This window comes from Penicillium cosmopolitanum (genome assembly GCF_028827165.1).
Source record: "Penicillium cosmopolitanum strain IBT 29677 chromosome Unknown utg000005l:1.0-4006212.0:1.0-4009387.0, whole genome shotgun sequence".
NCBI classification, from domain to species: Eukaryota; Fungi; Ascomycota; class Eurotiomycetes; order Eurotiales; family Aspergillaceae; genus Penicillium; species Penicillium cosmopolitanum.
Genome location: NW_026622675.1, coordinates 1,166,065 through 1,184,479, shown reverse-complemented (window position 1 = coordinate 1,184,479; position 18,415 = coordinate 1,166,065). Strand labels below are relative to the sequence as shown.

Below are 18,415 nucleotides of genomic sequence, written 5' to 3'. Positions count from 1 at the left end.
ATCAGTATCTCAATAAATGAGCATGACGACAGACTTTTTCTAGTAAATTTAATACGAGATGTTCAAGTTGGTTCTAGATTCCGGTAGGTGTGAAATATAATGTTGCTAGCATTCCTAGTCCCTCAAGGTTCTCCCGGCGGCAGACCAAATCTTTGGCCCGCGACTCCCCGAGAATCCTCCACTTCCCCTCCTCCAACTGCATTCAACCACCCACCATGCAAGAACAATTCGAGCCCCTTAAGAACGATCTGCTGCTGAGAGCTGCACGAGGTAACCCGATCCATGGCATCCTGTCAATTTTCGATCCTCAGACAAATCACTGACAAATCACAGGCGAGAAGGTCGAGCGCCCGCCGATATGGGTGATGCGACAGGGTGAGCTTGATCCCGTGCCCATTTTTCTTTCTGGCAAATTGACTCTGCAGAACGATTAGCTGACATATTATTCTTCCTCGCCAGCTGGTCGCTACCTTCCCGAGTATCACGAGGCTAAAGCCGGCCGGGACTTCTTCGAATGTTGCCGCTCGCCGGAGGTCGCCTCGACTTTGACCCTCCAGCCCATTGACCGCTACGAAGGCCTCATCGATGCAGCAATTATTTTCTCTGATATTTTGGTTATCCCGCAGGCCATGGGCATGACGGTGGAAATGGTGGATAAGAAGGGCCCGCACTTCCCTGAGCCGCTCCAGTCGCCGACTGATGGACAGTACGAGAAGGTGATGGCGAAGGAGGTGGACGTCAAGTCTGAATTGGATTACGTCTACAAGGCCATCTCCCTGACCCGCTTCAAGCTGAAGGGCCGCGTTCCTCTCATCGGTTTCTGCGGTGCGCCATGGACTCTGCTGTGCTATATGGTTGAGGGTGGCGGCAGCAAGCTCTTTGTGCAGTCAAAGACTTGGGTCTACAAGTACCCAAAGGAGTCGCAGGCTCTTCTTCAAAAGATTGCGGAGATCTGCGTTGATTACCTGGCTCTTCAGGTTCAAGCTGGTGCGCAGCTGGTGCAGGTGTTCGATTCGTGGGCCGGTGAGCTCTCGCCCACCTCTTTCCAGTCGTTCTCGCTTCCCTACCTCCGTCACATTTCCGCCAACTTGCCCAAGCGGCTGCAGGAGATGAGTCTCGATCCCGTTCCCATGACTGTCTTTGCTAAGGGTGCTTGGTACGGTCTGGATGACTTGTGCCAGTCCGGCTATAATGTCGTTGGATTGGATTGGCTGCACGATCCCGCCGATGCCATGCGCATTGCCAACGGTCGGGTCACTATTCAAGGTAACGCCGATCCTGGTATGCTCTATGGTGGTCGTCCTGCTATTACCGAGACCGTGGAGAAGATGGTTGAAGGGTTCAAGAAGGGCAAGCAAGGCTGGATTTGCAACCTTGGACACGGTACGTTAAGATTTTGATACATGTTGTTATACAATGCTAATATCCGAGACAGGTGTCACCCCCCTTCGTGGACCCGGAACACCTCAAGTTCTTCTTTGAGGAGATCCACCGTCTCACGGCGGCTTAATTTGAATCATTATTTGTTTCGGACAGAAGGTGGCTTCCTTACCACCCCCAGAGAGACGGTCTAGCAAAAGCTTCATGATACACAAGATATCTCTGGATTTGAATATAAATGAGATTTGGATGGGATGATGAAGTCCCACCTCGCTTGGGACTATAATGCAATTAAATACAACCTTGATAGCGGCTCTAGACGGCAATATCCTCATTCCTATATGGAAGGTACTCTGGTCAGCAGGGCTCAAACAGAAGATAGGAGCACCGTGGTCCTCATCCGCATGCAACTTACCAAAGCTCTGGCTTCTCCTTCATAAATTTCTCCATGAGATCCTTGCACTCCTGGTTGTCGACGACAATAACATCCTTACCACGGCTCTTGAGCAACTCCTCGCCACCGAGGAAGTTCTTGTTCTCGCCAATGACCACACGCTTCACCTTGTAGAGCAGGCAAGCACCAGTGCACATATCGCAAGGTGACAGGGTGGTATACATGGTTGCACCTTCATAGGCGGAGGCGGGCAGTCGGCCGGAGTTTTCCAGAGCAGACATCTCAGCCTACGTGAATGGTTAGTTGCGATGTTGATTAGATATACAGAATGACCGGGGTACTACTGACATGCAGAACCGGGCTGCCCTTTTTGCACGCGCATGTTATGGCCTCGGCCCAGGATCTGACCATCCTTGGAGACCAGCGCAGCACCAATGGGAACACCGCCCTCGGCGTATCCCAGCTTGGCCTCCTCAACGGCGGCAATGAAACCAGGCTCTTGATCCATCTTTGGTTATGGTTGATGATAAGATATCTTTTTTTTATGCAAAAGGTATTGTGTCTGCTGTCTGCGGAGGAGTCACTGGTATTTTATGGTAACATTCTACGCCCAGACCGCCGACTGGGGCCTTTATCTAGCAAGTCCAATCCATCGGAGAGGCCCGCTCGCATTGATTCCAATGGCTGTGAGGACTGGAGCAAGTGGATCAATTGAAGAACTTTTCCCCCTCGGCTTATCGATAACCACTGTGGCTGACCAGATTTTGATGTGGCGGGGGAGAGGGGGGGAAGTACCGTACAAGAGTGAGTTACAATTGGCCTAACCATGAAGAGTTAACTCTTTACATTGTATATGTATGTACAAGAGTACATCAGCCGCAAATGTTTTCAGCCCTACAGTAAACCTCAGAATGGTTCTTCGCCACCCTTTGGGGATCCGATAAGTATTTACCATGGAAATATACCACAGCATAACCACATAACAGAGACTTCGAACCTGAATAAGCGCCTGAGTCAGCATGTAATTACAGGAAACAAAACGACGGAATCGCGGAGAAGAACAGCGAACGCCATCGAAGGCCGCAGAATTCCGTCGAATCGACGCTCGGGCCCGATTCAAAGGCAAAGAAAGAAAGAAAGAGGATCAATTCATAGAAAAGCAGCCACTTGACAGAGCAAGAAGTGAAACTTGAAAAACCTCTAGAAACCTCATCTTCTTTTTCTTATCTTGAATCTTAAATATTGAATTTGAAAGGGTCCGCGCCCTGGTAATAAATCCGGTATATTTTACAGGATCCGTACAGTACAACGAGGTGCCTGGGCAGAAAAAAAAAAGTTACTCAGCCTACTCCTGTTCCTAATCCTATTTGGATTCCACTCCATTCCTATTCTTATCCGAAAAGGTCATCAACCCTCCTTCCTCCACTTCTCGGGCACATCTCGCCTTTTTCCTCGTCACTGCCCCACTAGGAGCAACCTTCATTTCACTCTTTGTTTCCTCTTTCTCCTCACCACTCTCCCCTCTCCTTTCGTTCTTCCGTTCTTCCACATTCCCGCCATCATGGTTAAGGAAACCACTTTCTACGACTGCCTGGGGGTATGCTTGAATTCCGCTCTTGATCACCGTGTCTACACAGTGACGCTAACCGGTCCTTTTTTGTTTCATCAATAGGTTCCCGCCACGGCTACAGAGGCTCAGCTGAAGACCGCTTATAAGAAGGGTGCTCTCAAGTACCACCCTGGTGCGTTCCCATTTCTAATCCCCCTCTATCTCGAAAGATGAAAACCCCCAGCTGCCGTTCGCTGTCGGGTTTCCAAATGAAGAATAAATTCCTCCGATGCTAACCTCTCGTTCGTCAATACAGACAAGAACGCTGACAACCCCGAGGCTGCGGAGAAGTTTAAGGAGCTGTCGCACGCCTACGAGACTCTCTCCGACCCCCAGAAGCGTCAAATTTACGACCAATATGGTGAAGAAGGTCTTGAGGGTGGCGCTGGTGGCCCCGGTATGAACGCTGAGGATATCTTCTCCCAGTTCTTCGGTGGTGGCGGCGGCGGCTTCGGTGGAATGTTCGGCGGTGGCATGCGCGATACCGGCCCCAAGAAGGCCCGCACTATCCACCATGTGCACAAGGTCAACCTGGAGGACATCTACCGCGGCAAGGTCTCAAAGCTGGCCCTGCAGAAGTCAGTCATCTGTTCTGGCTGTGATGGCCGTGGTGGCAAGGAGGGTGCTGTTAAGGAGTGCTCCGGCTGCAACGGTAGCGGTATGAAGACCATGATGCGCCAGATGGGCCCTATGATCCAACGCTTCCAGACCGTCTGCCCCGACTGTAACGGCGAGGGCGAGATCATCCGTGACAAGGACCGCTGCAAGAAGTGTAACGCTAAGAAGACCATTGTTGAGCGCAAGGTCCTCCACGTCCACGTCGACAAGGGTGTTCGCGATGGCCACAAGATTGAGTTCCGTGGTGAGGGTGACCAGATGCCTGGCGTCATGCCTGGTGATGTTGTCTTCGAGATTGAGCAGAAGCCCCACCCTCGCTTCCAGCGCAAGGGCGACGACCTGTTCTTCCAGGCCAAGATCGACCTCTTGACCGCGCTTGGTGGTGGCACTATCCACGTCGAGCACCTCGACGACCGGTGGTTGACCGTCAACATTGCTCCCGGCGAGGTTATCACCCCTGGTACGTTTCTTTCTTTTTTTCCCGTCTTCGCCCATGTGACTTTGGTGGAACTTTGCTAACCACTCCTCGTTGTAGATGCCATCAAGGTTATCCCCGGCCAGGGTATGCCCTCCTTCCGCCACCACGACCACGGCAACCTCTACATTAAGTTCGAGGTTGAGTTCCCCAAGAAGGACCAGCTGCAGAACCTCGAGCTTCTCGAGAAGGTCCTGCCCCAACGCATGGAGCAGACCCAACCCCCGGCTGACGCCATGGTTGAGGACTTCGAGCTGCACGACATTGACGGCAGCGAGCCCTCGCAGGCCCGCGCCCACGGTGCTGCAGGCGGCATGGATGAGGATGATGATGACGTTCCTCCCGGTGCCGAGCGCGTGCAGTGCGCCTCGCAGTAAACAATCAATGGGTGATAGAAATGTCCCATTGATGTGATGCTCAGGGGAGATGAATTGTCGAGCCAGTCATGAAACCTTTCGCTTATGATACCAATGGATATGAAGGGGGGGAGATGGGAAGCCAGTATTGCTAATGGATACCGGCTTCGTTTTTCATTATTTCTTTTTCGGGTAATATGAAACTTTGCTGCTCGGCGAAGGCGTTTGCTGAAGGGCCTCTCTCGGAGAGCGAACCTCTCCGCGATGTTCCTTCACGGGGTTATGCCTCATAGTTTCTTATTCCCCATTTTTCTTCTTCCTGGGGAAATCAGATCCGATCTACCATGGACCGGGATATCTCCGTCTCACGTCTTACCTCATTTTCCTTTTGTGTTCTTTCATCCGTATCTGATTTTGCCATTGGGAATTTCTGGTGCGTGGTCGCCGGAGTTGCGACGGACGAAGAGAAAGAGCTGTGATGTGATGTGATGTGCATGAGTCCACGATGCGAGTCCTTGTATATCCTTGTGTGGGATAAAGGCTTTCGAAAAAAACACCTGCTGCCTCCTCTGGTTCCCATGATCGACTCGGAGAAGCATATTGTGGGCGTGATCACGATGGGGGTTTATTGTTTTCTATTTTTTCTTTTCTTTCCTTTTTTTCTTTTTCTTAGCATGCACTGTGATGACTGAATAGACATTTCTTGGCTTACTATTGTTAAATGCATTTTTTTATTGGCATTGACCCTGGAAGTTATGTTGTACCGAATGTGGTGGGAGCAGCTAGTTCACTTGCCTCTTCAAGTTGCTTCGATTGAATTCACTTAGAATATCTTCTCAAACCTGCAATTCTATGCCATACCTAGGCAACGTTCTCTTAAAACTCTACAATTCGAATTAATATAGCTCCTAGTCGGTTCATTGCCCATGTAGTTTATGCCCAGTCCTGGAGTGGTGGTGAGGCTCCCAGGGTCGAGTGTATCAGGTCAGAAGAATCACTCTTTGGGGTTATAGCGTTTTTGAGTGAAATCAACCCCAGCAAGGTCCTTCGAAACCCAAGGAGATGATCCACAACGGTAATGGCGTATACCTTAGTAGCGGGGTTTCCCACAAGGTACCTATCCCTGGATAATAACTACTTCAATCCTGGATCTTTGAACGCACTACTGGTGCATTTCAACATTCGGGCAAACTTTGAAGTTGATCAGAGTAAATAAGCACTCTGAAATGGGCTACTACCTAGACTCGAACTCAAATAAAGTGAAAGGACTCAAAGGAGAAACTTAAGTCAATTTATTCGATGTACTGCTACTAATAGTACTAGTACCAGGTTCAAGTTGGAGTTGCTGACAAAATTCTAATATATACTACTAGGTATCCATGGATGTTACTAGTGCAGCCGAAAGCTTCAGGACATGATCTTAATCGATATATACCTCGGTATATGTCATGGTCTCGTGAGGAAATTACCACGCTCAGGTTTGTGTTTTTACAGAACAATACTTGAAAGTTTCAAGTTGGAAACTTGACTGGAAATCTCAGCAATATTTCTTGTACTCCGGACCATGGAATCCGCGAGGAAGAACGGTGGAAAATATGTTGACCCATAGTAGTGCCCGCCCAATTTACGTGTCTGAGGCTCAAGCTGACTTGAAGGTTAGTACTACCTAGGTAAGATATGAAATATTATGGAGCTATTCATTGAAATAAGATAGTTATCCACAGCTGACTGGGTGGTATTTCGCGATAATGGTCTGTGGTTCCAAATGTGTCTGCCATGAAAGCTCGTATAGCAGCTTGAGGCAAACCACTAGTTTTGCTTTTCTGTGCAGCCATGCTCAACAGACAGAAAGCCGAGGATTGCTTATTCTGGGTGAAATAAATCACGATGGGTATTCCTCGGGCTTACGAGAAAGTGACCCTTGATCTTGCCAAAAGAATATCGCTCTCAACAACTACGGGGGTCATACTAGCCCTCCGCCACAACGCCATTCCAGACGGATTTCTTGGTCTCCCCTCACGACTCAGAATTATATATATCAGCAGATCGGCTTATGCTCACGGTATTCGAGCGCCAAGCTCGCTTGGATCCGACCATCTGGAGCGGTATAGAGGTCACTCCCTGTCATTGTGTCATCCCGCCTCGGATCGTACCCGACCACATCATCACGAGACCCCGAAACGGAGAACTATGAACGGAGCCTCCATGGCACGGAAACTAGTGGAGAAAAGTAGAAGGATGAAAGGCCCCTCGACAGTTTATCACTGTCATCGCCGAGGTTGTGTAACTTTGAGTCGGTCGATCCTTTTAGGGGATATAATGACGACACAGGTGCACGAGGGTCTGTCCACAAAGTCAAACAAATCAGTCGCACAAGCCTTGCAGCAACCGCGAGAGCCCCTCCCACATGGTTTCCCATGGGAGAAATATGTAGCTTAGCATCAGCCAAGCAATTGGAGAGAGGTACGGGCGCAACGAACGCATCGGAGGCGTTGTTCTCCCTTTCAAATATGAGGACTCGGAGTTAAGCGTTGAAAGAGGTTGTTGTTTGTTGTGTTTTGAATGCGGCATTTATTTCCCCTTTCTCCGGTACGGACTACTCCGTACTCGTAGATATTGATTTGTTTGTTCCGTTTCCCCCTGACTGAGCCTAAAGGTTTTTTAGTTCGAAGTTAATTTGGGAAGGCGGTGTTTGATGGTGAGGGGGAAGACGAAGGGAGCTGAACGGCTGAAGTGATGCGCCACTCGAAGCGGGAGACGGTGGGAAGCTTGTCTGCAACGTGCCATTTTAGTCCAACACGCAAGTACTCGGAGTTAAGCTACGTTAGGTACATTGGCAGCACCCCATGATCTCTCGTATTGAACCGAGCTATCGGGGCAAAAAAGCAAAGAAAATAGAACTTAGGGGGATAAAAAAAAGGCAGCGATGCTGGAATGGGATTGGGTCGCATTCTGAGCCGGGCGTGAGCAATTGGGGCCCTTGGAGGTCGGCATGATCTCCAATATGTACAGACATGCGACATGCATGTATCACACCGAGACAAACGTGGTGCCATGGATAGGGCCACCTGCCGTAGATAGCAGGTGTGTACAGTATTATCGTAAGAGGGGCTACGTACCTCTCCAGAGAGCAGATTGATAGACACGACACGCCCTCGTGGCCGGATTTAAAGTTATGGGCCGCAGCCGCGCTTAAGCTATGATGTGATATCGATCTGAAGCACGCCTTGGGTTAATGCAAGTGCTTAATCAGGATGGCATGGAATATCCATTGGTCTATGTTTATCTCGAACTTGAACGTTGCGACGCCCGTTGTGCATTACGATGCCCTCATTCGTCACACACAAGTCCCAGAAAGGGTCCTGGGGGAGCGCACGAGGAGCGAGACGGGTTGACCTATGGGTTCGCACGGTGCATACACGCCGATCTGGAATCCCAGATCCGAGGAAAACGAGAGAAAATAGAGCGAGCGGAGAGAGTGACTACTCGTACCCTTTGTTACTCCGTGAACCAGGGACCTTACGAATATAGCAGGGAGCGTCGCGGCAGTTCCACCGCCAAGGGGGAGGAGTGGATTGGTTGCCACAGGGGAGCGGGAGAATCGAGAGTTCTAGAGTGTTCAGACAGAACGGTGAAGAATGGAGCAGACAGTGGCAGTGTCGGAGTCCCGTAAAGCTTACCTTTGACGGCAATTGGATACGAAGGGGAGCCGATCCACCGAAGGCAAACGAAATGGGAAATTTTTGCTGTCACCATCGAAGTGGACGATTTCACCATCAGCACAGGCGGTGATTGGATCTGCAGCCCCACGGTTGATCAACTCTTGCCCGCGTGGGAGACGCCCTGATTCGTCATCTGATGCTTGGCATGGCTGAGGTAATCTCCGACGATCGTGGGAGTTGAGGGCATACTCGTGGGCATACTCTTATGTACAAGCAGTTGAACTCGTTATTCTGTAGATATAGCATAAATACAAGTGTTACGTAGTACATCATATACCTGTAAAGCTATTCAAGTATATACGTAGACCGCTAAGAGCCTCGAGAATACCAGGAACTATCTTCCTCTTCAGACTCAGAGTACTCGTACCTGCACCAACTTAAACCCGGAGGAACTCGTCATCATCCACCTTCCAGACACTCAGTGCGATCATCGGTGGGACTCCGGACTCCACCTCCATGGTCATGGCCATGCCGCGCTGTCCACGAGTCTTGTTTCGTCCTGTTTCATTCTTATAGTCTGCATCTGCTCAACCTCTGACCGTGTGATCTCTCTGCGAGTCCTGTGCGTTGAAAAGCCTAAGCATTCGCTAATTCAAAATCTGGGGAGCTTAGCATATTACGCCATCTGCACCAGAATCACGCACATCTCCACATCCGTCGTTAGCCCTTGTCTTTTTGGGAAACAATTCCTTTGATTTTTAATTATCATTTTCTTTTTTGGAACTTGACCTGACCTCACTGTGCCTGTCATAATGTCCACTGAGTGATCAGCGGCTCTGTCAGTTTATATTCTACTCCCTGACCACATTTTTTTGGGAGAAATCTTGTCATCGATCTATCATCTTTCCTCCCACCCTTCCCTCCCTCCCCCCGGGCTCCCGAGTCCCCCTCCCGATCTCGCCTTCTACGGGACATCATGGCTGGCGAGAGTATCAAGAAGGCCAGCAATGCCTTGGCCAAAGGCCTGGGCATTAAGGTCGCCTACCGTGACCCTATGGGTGCCAATGACCCCGTCACTCGCGGCGAGTCCGCTTTCTCTGTCGGCACCGTCGACACCTATTCTTACAACGAGCCCGAGCCCACCAGTGTCGAATGGATCCGCGAAATCACTCCTTCTTGCCACCAATTCGTCAACTATCTCATTTCCTTATTCCCCTTCCTTAATTGGATTGGCCGCTACAATATGCAATGGTTCCTGGGTGACCTAGTAGCTGGTATCACCGTTGGTGCCGTCGTTATTCCCCAGGGTATGGCATATGCCAAACTGGCGGAGGTGCCAGTACAGTTTGGTCTGTATTCGTCCTTTATGGGTGTTTTGGTCTATTGGTTTTTTGCTACGTCCAAAGACATTACTATCGGAGTGAGTTCGAATCTTCCCTTGACAGCACAACCTTGGACGGATTAAATTAACCTATTATTCTCTAGCCCGTGGCTGTTATGTCCACATTGACTGGCGAGATTGTGCTTCAGGTCCACTCCCAATACCCTGACGTTGAGACGCACGAGATCGCTTCCTGTCTAGCTGTAATTCTAGGTGGTATTGTCTGCTTCCTGGGTCTTATCCGCCTGGGATTCATTGTCGATTTCATTCCTCTTCCCGCCATCTCTGCATTCATGACTGGTTCCGCTCTGAACATTTGTTCTGGTCAGGTGTCGACTATGCTGGGTGAGACCGCTGGTTTTTCCACTCGCGGTGCAACCTACCTGACCATTATCAACACCCTCAAATATCTCCCCACTTCGACAATCGATGCCGCTATGGGTGTGACAGCTTGTGCGATGTTGTACATCATTCGCGCTGGCTGCACATACGCCGCGAAGAAGTACCCAGCGAAGGCGAAGATTTGGTTTTTCGTCTCTACCCTCCGGACAGTCTTCGTCATTCTGTTTTACACTATGATCAGTGCCGCTGTGAACCTGCACCGTCGTGACGACCCTCTGTTTAAACTCCTGGGGGTTGTTCCTCGCGGTTTCCAGAATGCTGCTGTGCCCGTTATGGACACCAAGATCATCCGTGCGTTCTCTGGTCAGCTTCCAGCTGCCGTTATTGTCCTCTTGATCGAGCATATCGCCATTTCCAAATCTTTCGGCCGTGTGAACAATTATACCATTGATCCATCCCAGGAATTCGTTGGTATTGGCGTCACCAATCTCCTTGGTCCTTTCCTTGGTGGCTATCCCGCGACCGGCTCTTTCTCACGTACTGCCATCAAGTCCAAGGCTGGTGTGCGTACCCCACTGGGTGGTTGTATCACCGCCATTGTGGTGCTTCTTGCCATCTACGCCCTCCCTGCCCTCTTCTTCTATATCCCTAATGCATCTCTTGCCGGTGTTATCATCCACGCTGTCGGTGATCTGATTACTCCCCCCTAATGTGGTGTACCAATTCTGGCGTGTGGCTCCTCTTGATGCGATCATCTTCTTCATTGGAGTTATCGTGACTGTCTTCTCGTCTATTGAGGATGGTATCTACTGCACAATCTGTGTTTCTATTGCGGTTCTGCTCTTCCGCGTGGCAAAAGCCCGTGGTCACTTCCTCGGCCGTGTCACCATCCACTCAGTTGTGGGCGACCACCTGCTGGATGGCGATGGCAAATACGGATCCTTTGGAGCAGCCAAAGTTCCTTCGGACGACGAGGAGGATCACACTCGCTCCATATTTCTGCCCATTAATCGCACCGATGGCTCAAACCCCGAGGTCGATATCGAGCAGCCTCACCCCGGTATCTTCATCTACCGCTTTTCCGAGGGATTCAACTATCCCAACGCCAACCACTACACCGACAACTTGGTCAAGACCATTTTCAACAGCACCAGACGTACCAACCCTCACGCATTTGCCAGACCGGGAGACCGTCCTTGGAACGACGCGGGCCCGAAACGTGGCAAGGAGCCAGAAGACGCTCGGGATCCCCGACCCCTCTTGCAAGCTATCATTCTCGACTTCTCTTCCGTCAACAATGTTGATACTACCTCGGTTCAAAATCTGATCGACGTGCGCAACCAGCTGGACCTGTTTGCCTCACCTCGCTCCGTGCAATGGCACTTCGCCCATCTCAACAACCGCTGGACCAAGCGTGCACTCGCCGCTGCCGGCTTTGGATACCCGACTCCCGCCTCAAACGAAGGCTTCCACCGCTGGAAGCCCATTTTCAGCGTGGCCGAGATCGAGGGTAGCTCCTCGGCTGCTGCTCACGCCGAGATGATGACCAACGAACGGGCACAACACGAGGATCTGGAGGCTGGTATCAAGGCCGACAACAAGACTGCCGAGCTCGAGACCGACCCTATCGACGCTTCGTCTGAGGATAGCACTGTGATCCGCGAAGACAAGCTTCAACGCGACTTGACCGACAGCAAGGCGTATCGTTCCCGCCGCAAGGTCGCCCTGGTCCAGGGCATGAACAGACCCTTCTTCCACATCGATCTGACCAGCGCTCTCCAAAGTGCTGTAGCCAACTCGTCCGAGGAAGTCCCATTGTAAGGGATGGCCGAAAAAAAGATATCTCATTTTTTCTTGGAATGTTTCCGCATTGCAATATTTGCATCTTATCATGGATATTCCCTGGTTTGGAGTCCAGTTGATTTCGATATGCCCCGGATATGATTTGTTAATATCTCTTCATTTTTTGTTTCCTCTTTCCATCATCTCCCATGCTTGATGTTCTGGAGATTTCTGGCGCAGGGGAGCTTTTCATTTCACATATCAGGCCATACTGGCCTTGGCGCATATATTTTTGTTCTATTGGGCTGGGTTTTGGGCCCAAGGATGTACATCAGTTCCCCGAGGGAACTTTCCATTGGACATTTTATACTGGGCTTGGTCCCATTGATGCATTACTAGGGATACCCTCAATATAGACCGCGTGATTTTCCTCATCAAAAGTTGTTCTAGTAATGATTCATATTCGATTGACGTAGCTCCGTAACCTGTAAACCAGTCATTTGGTCCTGACATGGGGTGAGACTCCGATGACATGCATCCTGCGGCCCGTCCCCGGCATACTCAGGAGCAATGTACATTTTCTCGGCTTGACAGAATGGCTGGATACTGAATGAATACTTTATCAAAATGCTCTACAACAGCAGAAATGAATATTCTGTACTCAGATTCGTAGCTGTGAGTCTCAACGCTTCCAAGGTTTCTACCGGCCTTCCTATATCGGGTACTTGGGCACTTTGCCTGGAATATCCCTCCCCTGTCCTCAAAGATTGATACTAGTAATTCCCGCTCTTTCTGGAAACATTTACTTATAATGTAAAGACGGTAGAATGTTCCCTTGAACTTCGGATATTTTATCAAAGCCTGGAGGCAACTCTATATTCAGATTGAACCACCTCATCAAACGTAGTCAACCTTGGATGAAATCCTTCCTACGAAAAGATCCGAGTCCCACGTAATAACATAACAATATCCTAAAAAGGACGAAAGAGAGATCAAATCAGATCACCTCAAAACACCCCCAACACCAGTCCACCCAAGGACAAATCCACTCAGTGCCTCACTAAGAACACCACCACCAAACCAAACATCCCTCCAAGCACCCTTTCTCAGAACAAAGCCACCGCGCTTCTTACTGCTCTCAACCAGATCCATGCGCACAACACCATCCTTGCCAATAGCCACCGACCCCTCAATCTCACCCCCGTTACTGCCGGGGAAGAACGCGCCCGCACCCGCACCGGATGAGCGCTGGATGAGGGCTAGGTGGAAGAGTCCGCTGACGAGAACGGTGCCGAGGAAGTAGAAGGCGAAACCGGTAGCGGATTGGAGTGCTAGGATTCCGGCGGAGAGGCCGAGGAGGAAGGCTGTTAGGCTGTGGAGGGAGGAGAGGACCTGGAGATGGATAGATAGGTTAGTTTGGCTTGGTTTGGCTCGGGTGGTGGTGAGTCTCTACTACTACGTAGAGGGGTTGGAACGTACCCGGTTGTTATGTTGAACAGCCTCTGGGACGAGAGGGTTGATTAGCAGGGAGAGTTCCTGCTTTGTTGGGGCCATTTTGGGCTTGTTGCTGCTCGAGTGTGCTTGGTGTCTTTTTGGCGGGACCTTGGGGTCTCAGGGTGGTGCGACCGATGTCGGTTTTGGAATCTGCTTGAGATGAAGCAGGTGAGGACGGCGGTAGATCCTAGCCCTTCTGCTCGGCAATTGGGTTGCAGCAAAGAGGAGTAGTTCTCTGTCCTCGGGTTGATTGTGCAATGTTGGAAGAGGGAGGTGAGGCGGAGGTCGGATGTGGTTTCCTATGCGTGCACGGGCCACACTGCGGTTAGAGAGAGCAAAGGTGCCAGTGGTCTACTCCGAGGTCTACTTCTACACAGCTACATTGGAACCATTTCAACGTATATAGGCACAGTGCGAAATCATGACATATCTACGATTAACCCCGCCATTTTCAATGTTCAGTAGCCCGAAGTTTTCCCTCATGAATCCGTTGCTTGACATCACTGCGTTTGATACATGTCGAATTCCACATCCATCGTATTAGGGTGAACCACCAAAGATCATAGAACGAATGAAAAGAAGATAAAATAAAATGAAAATGAAAATGAAAAGAGAAGAGAAAAAAGAGAATAGAGAAATAAAGGGCAAAAAGGCACACATGATAGATATGCGAATGCCGGGTTCCATGCAAATCGCTGGGATAGCAGGTTAGTTTTGCATGAGTCAGGCACCATGCTGGCTCATTGCATACAGGGCTCAAGATCAAGCATCCTCGAGCTTGCCGTCCGCGCGGGCATCTCGAACTTGGTCAAAGACCTATTATTGAATTGTTAGCTTCGAGTCCGAGCAAAGTGAAGAGAAGAAAACACTAACCTTCAACATCTTGTTGCGCGCACCCAGCGCGTTGACACCACGGTCTTCCAGAGCCTTGTCGTCAAGTTCGACCAACTCCGTCCACTTGAGGTCCTTGAGATGGTCGGTATACTTGTGTAGCCGAAGGGATCGCAGCCAGCTGGGGATATCCTTCAGGAGAGCAGGGTCGGTAGGGTCTTCGGGGGGGCTTGGAGCTTCCACGTCGACCACGCGGCGATCGGCCACGGGTGACTTCGGAGTGGTCAGACAAGTAACCTTCGCCGCCCAGACCGAACTGCCCGATACCTAGCGATGCTAGTCCGTTGCCCATGAGAGGGTTGTTCGGATCGTAGGCGGCCAGGAATCCGTTGTTCTGTGGCGAGGTGAAACTCATAGGGTTGAGACCACCGCCTTGCATGGCAATACCAGGAGAGGTTGGGCGAGAGCGACGACCAGCCATGGCAGCTTGTTGCTGAGCTTGCAAAGCGGCAAGCTGTTGGGCATTGAGTAGCTGTTGGCCCATCGATCCGTGCAGACTTGGACTGGCCAGGCCTTGGGAAATTGTTGGGTTGGCAGCCGAGTTTCTGCCCTGACCATCGTTGGAACGGGCCCGGCGGTACTTGCGAGCGTCATCCAGAGCAATTCGGTTGTTCACGGTTGACAAAGCCGCCAGCTTCATCGCAGTCGCGTTGGCCACCATGTCCGCCTGGGAATTCTGGTTTTGCTGATTCTGCTGGCCGAATGTCGCGGTCATGGGGGTATTTGTCATCGACGCCCAACTGTGGTTCCCGACATTGTACGGCGAGAGGAGGGGTGGCTCGATATCAGGGGCAGGGATGGTAGCGGTCTGCGGGAGAGGGGAGCGCATGCCAGAAGGCTGACTGAATTGGCCCATGGGCTGATGGCCCGATGACGACTTGGGCCGGGCGATCGGAGGCTGTGTATCCGAAAGTCCACCACGCTGAGCCCATGGCGATGCCGGGGGCTGGCCCAGGCCGTCGGAGTTGTTGTCAGGAGCAGAGATGGTCGGGGCAACGAACGAGCCACGGTCTCCAAAGACAGCGCTGTTGCGGTTGGAGGGAGGGCGTTACCGGTTTGTTGCGTGAATTCCGCCTTCTTCTTAGCGATTGCGGCGGCGGCATCGGGGAACATGGCATTAATCGTAGAGGAATCGAGACCCGAGTTGCGCTTCGCGCCTGGGGATGGCGGGGGCCGGCCCAAGGAACTCCGTGATGTGTCCATATTGAGTTTCGACATGGCATCGCTCAAGCGGCTCGACATGGCATCTAATCATTGAAATAACGTTAGAAAGCTGGAATTCTCATACGTGAATAAGAACCTGTGGCCGATTCTCCATACCTTTTTCACCGAAGTTGGCGGGGAAAGCAGTCCAGACATGGGGTGGCCCTGGGACATCTGCTGCAGAACCTGGATGAAGAAGCGAATCTGCACCTGGGTAGTCTGCTGCAGCAGAGCATACAGAGCGGCGGTCCGCTCGGCCTCGCTCAGGACACGGAACCATTGCTCGATGGCACTGAGTTCATCCTTGAAGTCCTGGTCGAGGGTGGCAGCTGCCATCTCCTCCAACGTTGTCTCATACTGATCGATATCCGCCAGCCACTGCTGGGCAGCCCGGTCCAGCGCATCCTCCGTCGAGTTCTGGCCTTGGGACTGTTGGTTGAAGAAAACCTCCGAGGATGGACGCAAGCTGCGAGAGGACAGCGGCGAGGGGAATCCGGACATGTCGGCCGAGGCTCGCAGCTGGTGCGTACCTAGGTTGCGAGCCGACGATGGGGGACGCAAGGTGGAATTCGGGGCAGCCTCCGGGGTGCTGTTGCGGTTACCGATGATATGGCTAGCCATGGCTCACAGGTTGATAAAGGTGAATAGTAAATACAGTCGGGGGAAAAGATTACTGCAAAACACCTGCAGCACCTGCTGAGTTTGCGTAACAAAATAGAATCAAAAAAAGAACCTGACCGAACAGGCCGGGATTTCGACAGTTGACAGAGATGGATTTCGAAGCCTGAATTTCGACTACTAGGCGACAATGATTGGGGCACAGACCAGGCCAGTGGCTGCACCTCGAATTTTTTGGAGGGGGGGGGAAGCAAACACACAGCTGAGAGGTCGTGAATATTAGGGAGATCCGAACAAAGGAAAGTCAGGGACCAGGAGGCAATAGTGTGTCAAACACAGCAAGCCAAAGCCTAGAACCCAAAGAAAAGAAAAAGGGGAGAGGAGGGGGGGGGAGGGGGAGGGAGGGAGAAGATCGAAGATGATGGGGGGAAGAGAGGAGAATGGGAAGAAGTGCGGCGGAGAGGCTTTTCGGGTTGCAGTCACGGGGTTCCGCACGGAATGAAGAAACTCACACTGACTCGGAACTCGTTCCTTTCGACATCAACTTAACACTTGACACTTGACAACTCTCCTTGCGCGCGTCCGCTGCGATCCGCCTTATTATCGGTGCTGTGATCAATCGATTGGCCAGGTGGAGTCGTTACTATGAATAATCGGGGCTGCTGCATCTGAAACGCCCTGAAGAGACTCAGTGCGCGCGTCTATACGGTCTGGGCCATGGTCCCAGCAATCCGGTTCACAACGCACGTTTCCTTTCTTTGATTCTAGGGTCACGACCTTTGCGATACCAATCATCATTGAATACCATTCAGCCTGTTCGCCCCTCGGCTATTCTTTGTCCTTGAAAGCTGAGAGAGCTGAGCCGGCGTTGCCGCCGATCTGTTGTTATGGCTAGCTCGGATTATCCGATGGGCTCGATGTCCCCACGGAGGAATCGATGTATCCAGACATCGATGAATCCATCCACTATCCATGGCAAGAAGAACAACAAATTATTCCGGAGGAATTCTCCACGTCCGTGATCGATCCTCGTTTATACCAAGGCTTGGCTTCACAGAACGAAGAGCTTGCCGTTGACCAGGTTCAGCCAGATGATGAGGATCCAACGGCCCATCTGGAATCCAATGGTTTCCTCACAGATGAAGATTCAGACTTTGAATATAACGAAGAGGATGCAAGGTAACGTGGTTTGACCGAACAGAATGTCTTTTTCCTTGCCCTGACGAATAATTCAGTGACTCGAATGAGTCCGATGAGTACCCAACAGAGGATGACTCTGAAGACTCGGGCGCCGCACGGCGACGTCGTCGTCGTGGCGGAGGGCGCTTCTCAGGCCGGTATGGTGCTCGTGGTGGCAAAGGCATTAAGAGAGGCCCGCGAAAGCCAATGGAACCAAGCCCGGAATTCAAGATTCTTCATTCAGATGCCACCTCTGCCTTCATTGATGGTGATTATGGACGCGCCATCGAACTTGTGATGCGCGCCATTCAAATCAACCCCGAAATGTTCCCAGCTCACTCGCTTCTTTCTGAAATTTTCCTGGCCCAAGGCGAGAAGGACAAAGCTTTGGCTGCCCTATGGAATGGTGCTCACACTAGACCTAAAGACACCAAAGTATGGCTTCAGGTAGCCAGACTTATTCTCGGTCGCGCCGGTATCGATCGAGAAAATGCACTCCCGGATGTTGTTTACTGCTACAGCCGTATCATTGAAATCGATCACAAGAACTTCAATATTCGGTTCCAAAGAGCAGCTGTATACCGAGAACTTGGATACACGGGTAGGGCAGCCGGAGAGTACGAGAGAATCTTGAAAGAAAAGCCCCACAGCGTTAGAGCGCTTCGACACTTGGCTGAAATATACATCGATCTCAATGACGTTGAGCGGGCGCTTGAAATTTGGTCCGAGAGTATAGCTTACTATCGGGACCATCCTGACAAGGTCCGAGGCTTCTCATGGTCTGATGTCAATATCTATGCCGAGCTCTTCGGCTATGTTAATAAACACGCAGAAGGTCTTGCAGAGACGAAGACCCTCTCGAGATGGTTTTTGGGTCGCAAAAATGATGACCCTATGTGGGAGAAGTTTGAAGACGATGACCGGGAATGGGACTCCGAACATTCCCCCGTCGAATCAAGACTAGTGGCTTTAATCCCGACCAGTGGCCTTTAGATTCCTATGGACTCGGTCTCCCTCTTGAGTTGAGAATC

The 18,415-nt window shown here is 51.1% G+C and overlaps 7 protein-coding genes across 7 annotated transcripts; 4 read left to right on the top strand and 3 right to left on the bottom strand.

Annotated features, from left to right (window-relative positions):
* Nucleotides 1-215: 215 nt before the first annotated feature.
* N7509_003486 (uroporphyrinogen decarboxylase HEM12) lies at nt 216-1,400 on the top strand (the record flags this gene model as incomplete). The annotated part of the gene is made up of 3 exons (XM_056628123.1): nt 216-270; nt 334-375; nt 460-1,400. The coding sequence occupies 3 exons, from the start codon at nt 216-218 to the stop codon at nt 1,398-1,400; spliced, it is 1,038 nt and encodes a 345-aa protein (XP_056490857.1).
* A 295-nt stretch (nt 1,401-1,695) lies between these two features.
* N7509_003485 (cytosine deaminase) lies at nt 1,696-2,282 on the bottom strand (the record flags this gene model as incomplete). Its single annotated transcript, XM_056628122.1, has 3 exons — nt 1,696-1,717; nt 1,796-2,061; nt 2,127-2,282. 3 exons carry the CDS (start codon nt 2,280-2,282, stop codon nt 1,696-1,698), a joined length of 444 nt encoding a protein of 147 aa, XP_056490856.1.
* Nucleotides 2,283-3,335: 1,053 nt separating this feature from the next.
* On the top strand, nt 3,336-4,853 carry N7509_003484 (type I HSP40 co-chaperone YDJ1; the record flags this gene model as incomplete). The annotated part of the gene is made up of 4 exons (XM_056628121.1): nt 3,336-3,371; nt 3,447-3,516; nt 3,640-4,461; nt 4,537-4,853. 4 exons carry the CDS (start codon nt 3,336-3,338, stop codon nt 4,851-4,853), a joined length of 1,245 nt encoding a protein of 414 aa, XP_056490855.1.
* A 4,617-nt stretch (nt 4,854-9,470) lies between these two features.
* N7509_003483 (SLC26/SulP family anion transporter) lies at nt 9,471-12,038 on the top strand (the record flags this gene model as incomplete). The annotated part of the gene is made up of 3 exons (XM_056628120.1): nt 9,471-9,914; nt 9,980-10,904; nt 10,987-12,038. The coding sequence occupies 3 exons, from the start codon at nt 9,471-9,473 to the stop codon at nt 12,036-12,038; spliced, it is 2,421 nt and encodes an 806-aa protein (XP_056490854.1).
* A 963-nt stretch (nt 12,039-13,001) lies between these two features.
* Nucleotides 13,002-13,553, bottom strand: N7509_003482 (EMC6 family protein; the record flags this gene model as incomplete). Its single annotated transcript, XM_056628119.1, has 2 exons — nt 13,002-13,391; nt 13,479-13,553. 2 exons carry the CDS (start codon nt 13,551-13,553, stop codon nt 13,002-13,004), a joined length of 465 nt encoding a protein of 154 aa, XP_056490853.1.
* Nucleotides 13,554-14,255: 702 nt separating this feature from the next.
* N7509_003481 (RNA-binding protein VTS1) lies at nt 14,256-16,208 on the bottom strand (the record flags this gene model as incomplete). The annotated part of the gene is made up of 5 exons (XM_056628118.1): nt 14,256-14,309; nt 14,367-14,560; nt 14,622-15,395; nt 15,437-15,618; nt 15,673-16,208. 5 exons carry the CDS (start codon nt 16,206-16,208, stop codon nt 14,256-14,258), a joined length of 1,740 nt encoding a protein of 579 aa, XP_056490852.1.
* A 934-nt stretch (nt 16,209-17,142) lies between these two features.
* Nucleotides 17,143-18,377, top strand: N7509_003480 (tetratricopeptide repeat protein; the record flags this gene model as incomplete). The annotated part of the gene is made up of 2 exons (XM_056628117.1): nt 17,143-17,384; nt 17,441-18,377. The coding sequence occupies 2 exons, from the start codon at nt 17,143-17,145 to the stop codon at nt 18,375-18,377; spliced, it is 1,179 nt and encodes a 392-aa protein (XP_056490851.1).
* Nucleotides 18,378-18,415: the final 38 nt, after the last annotated feature.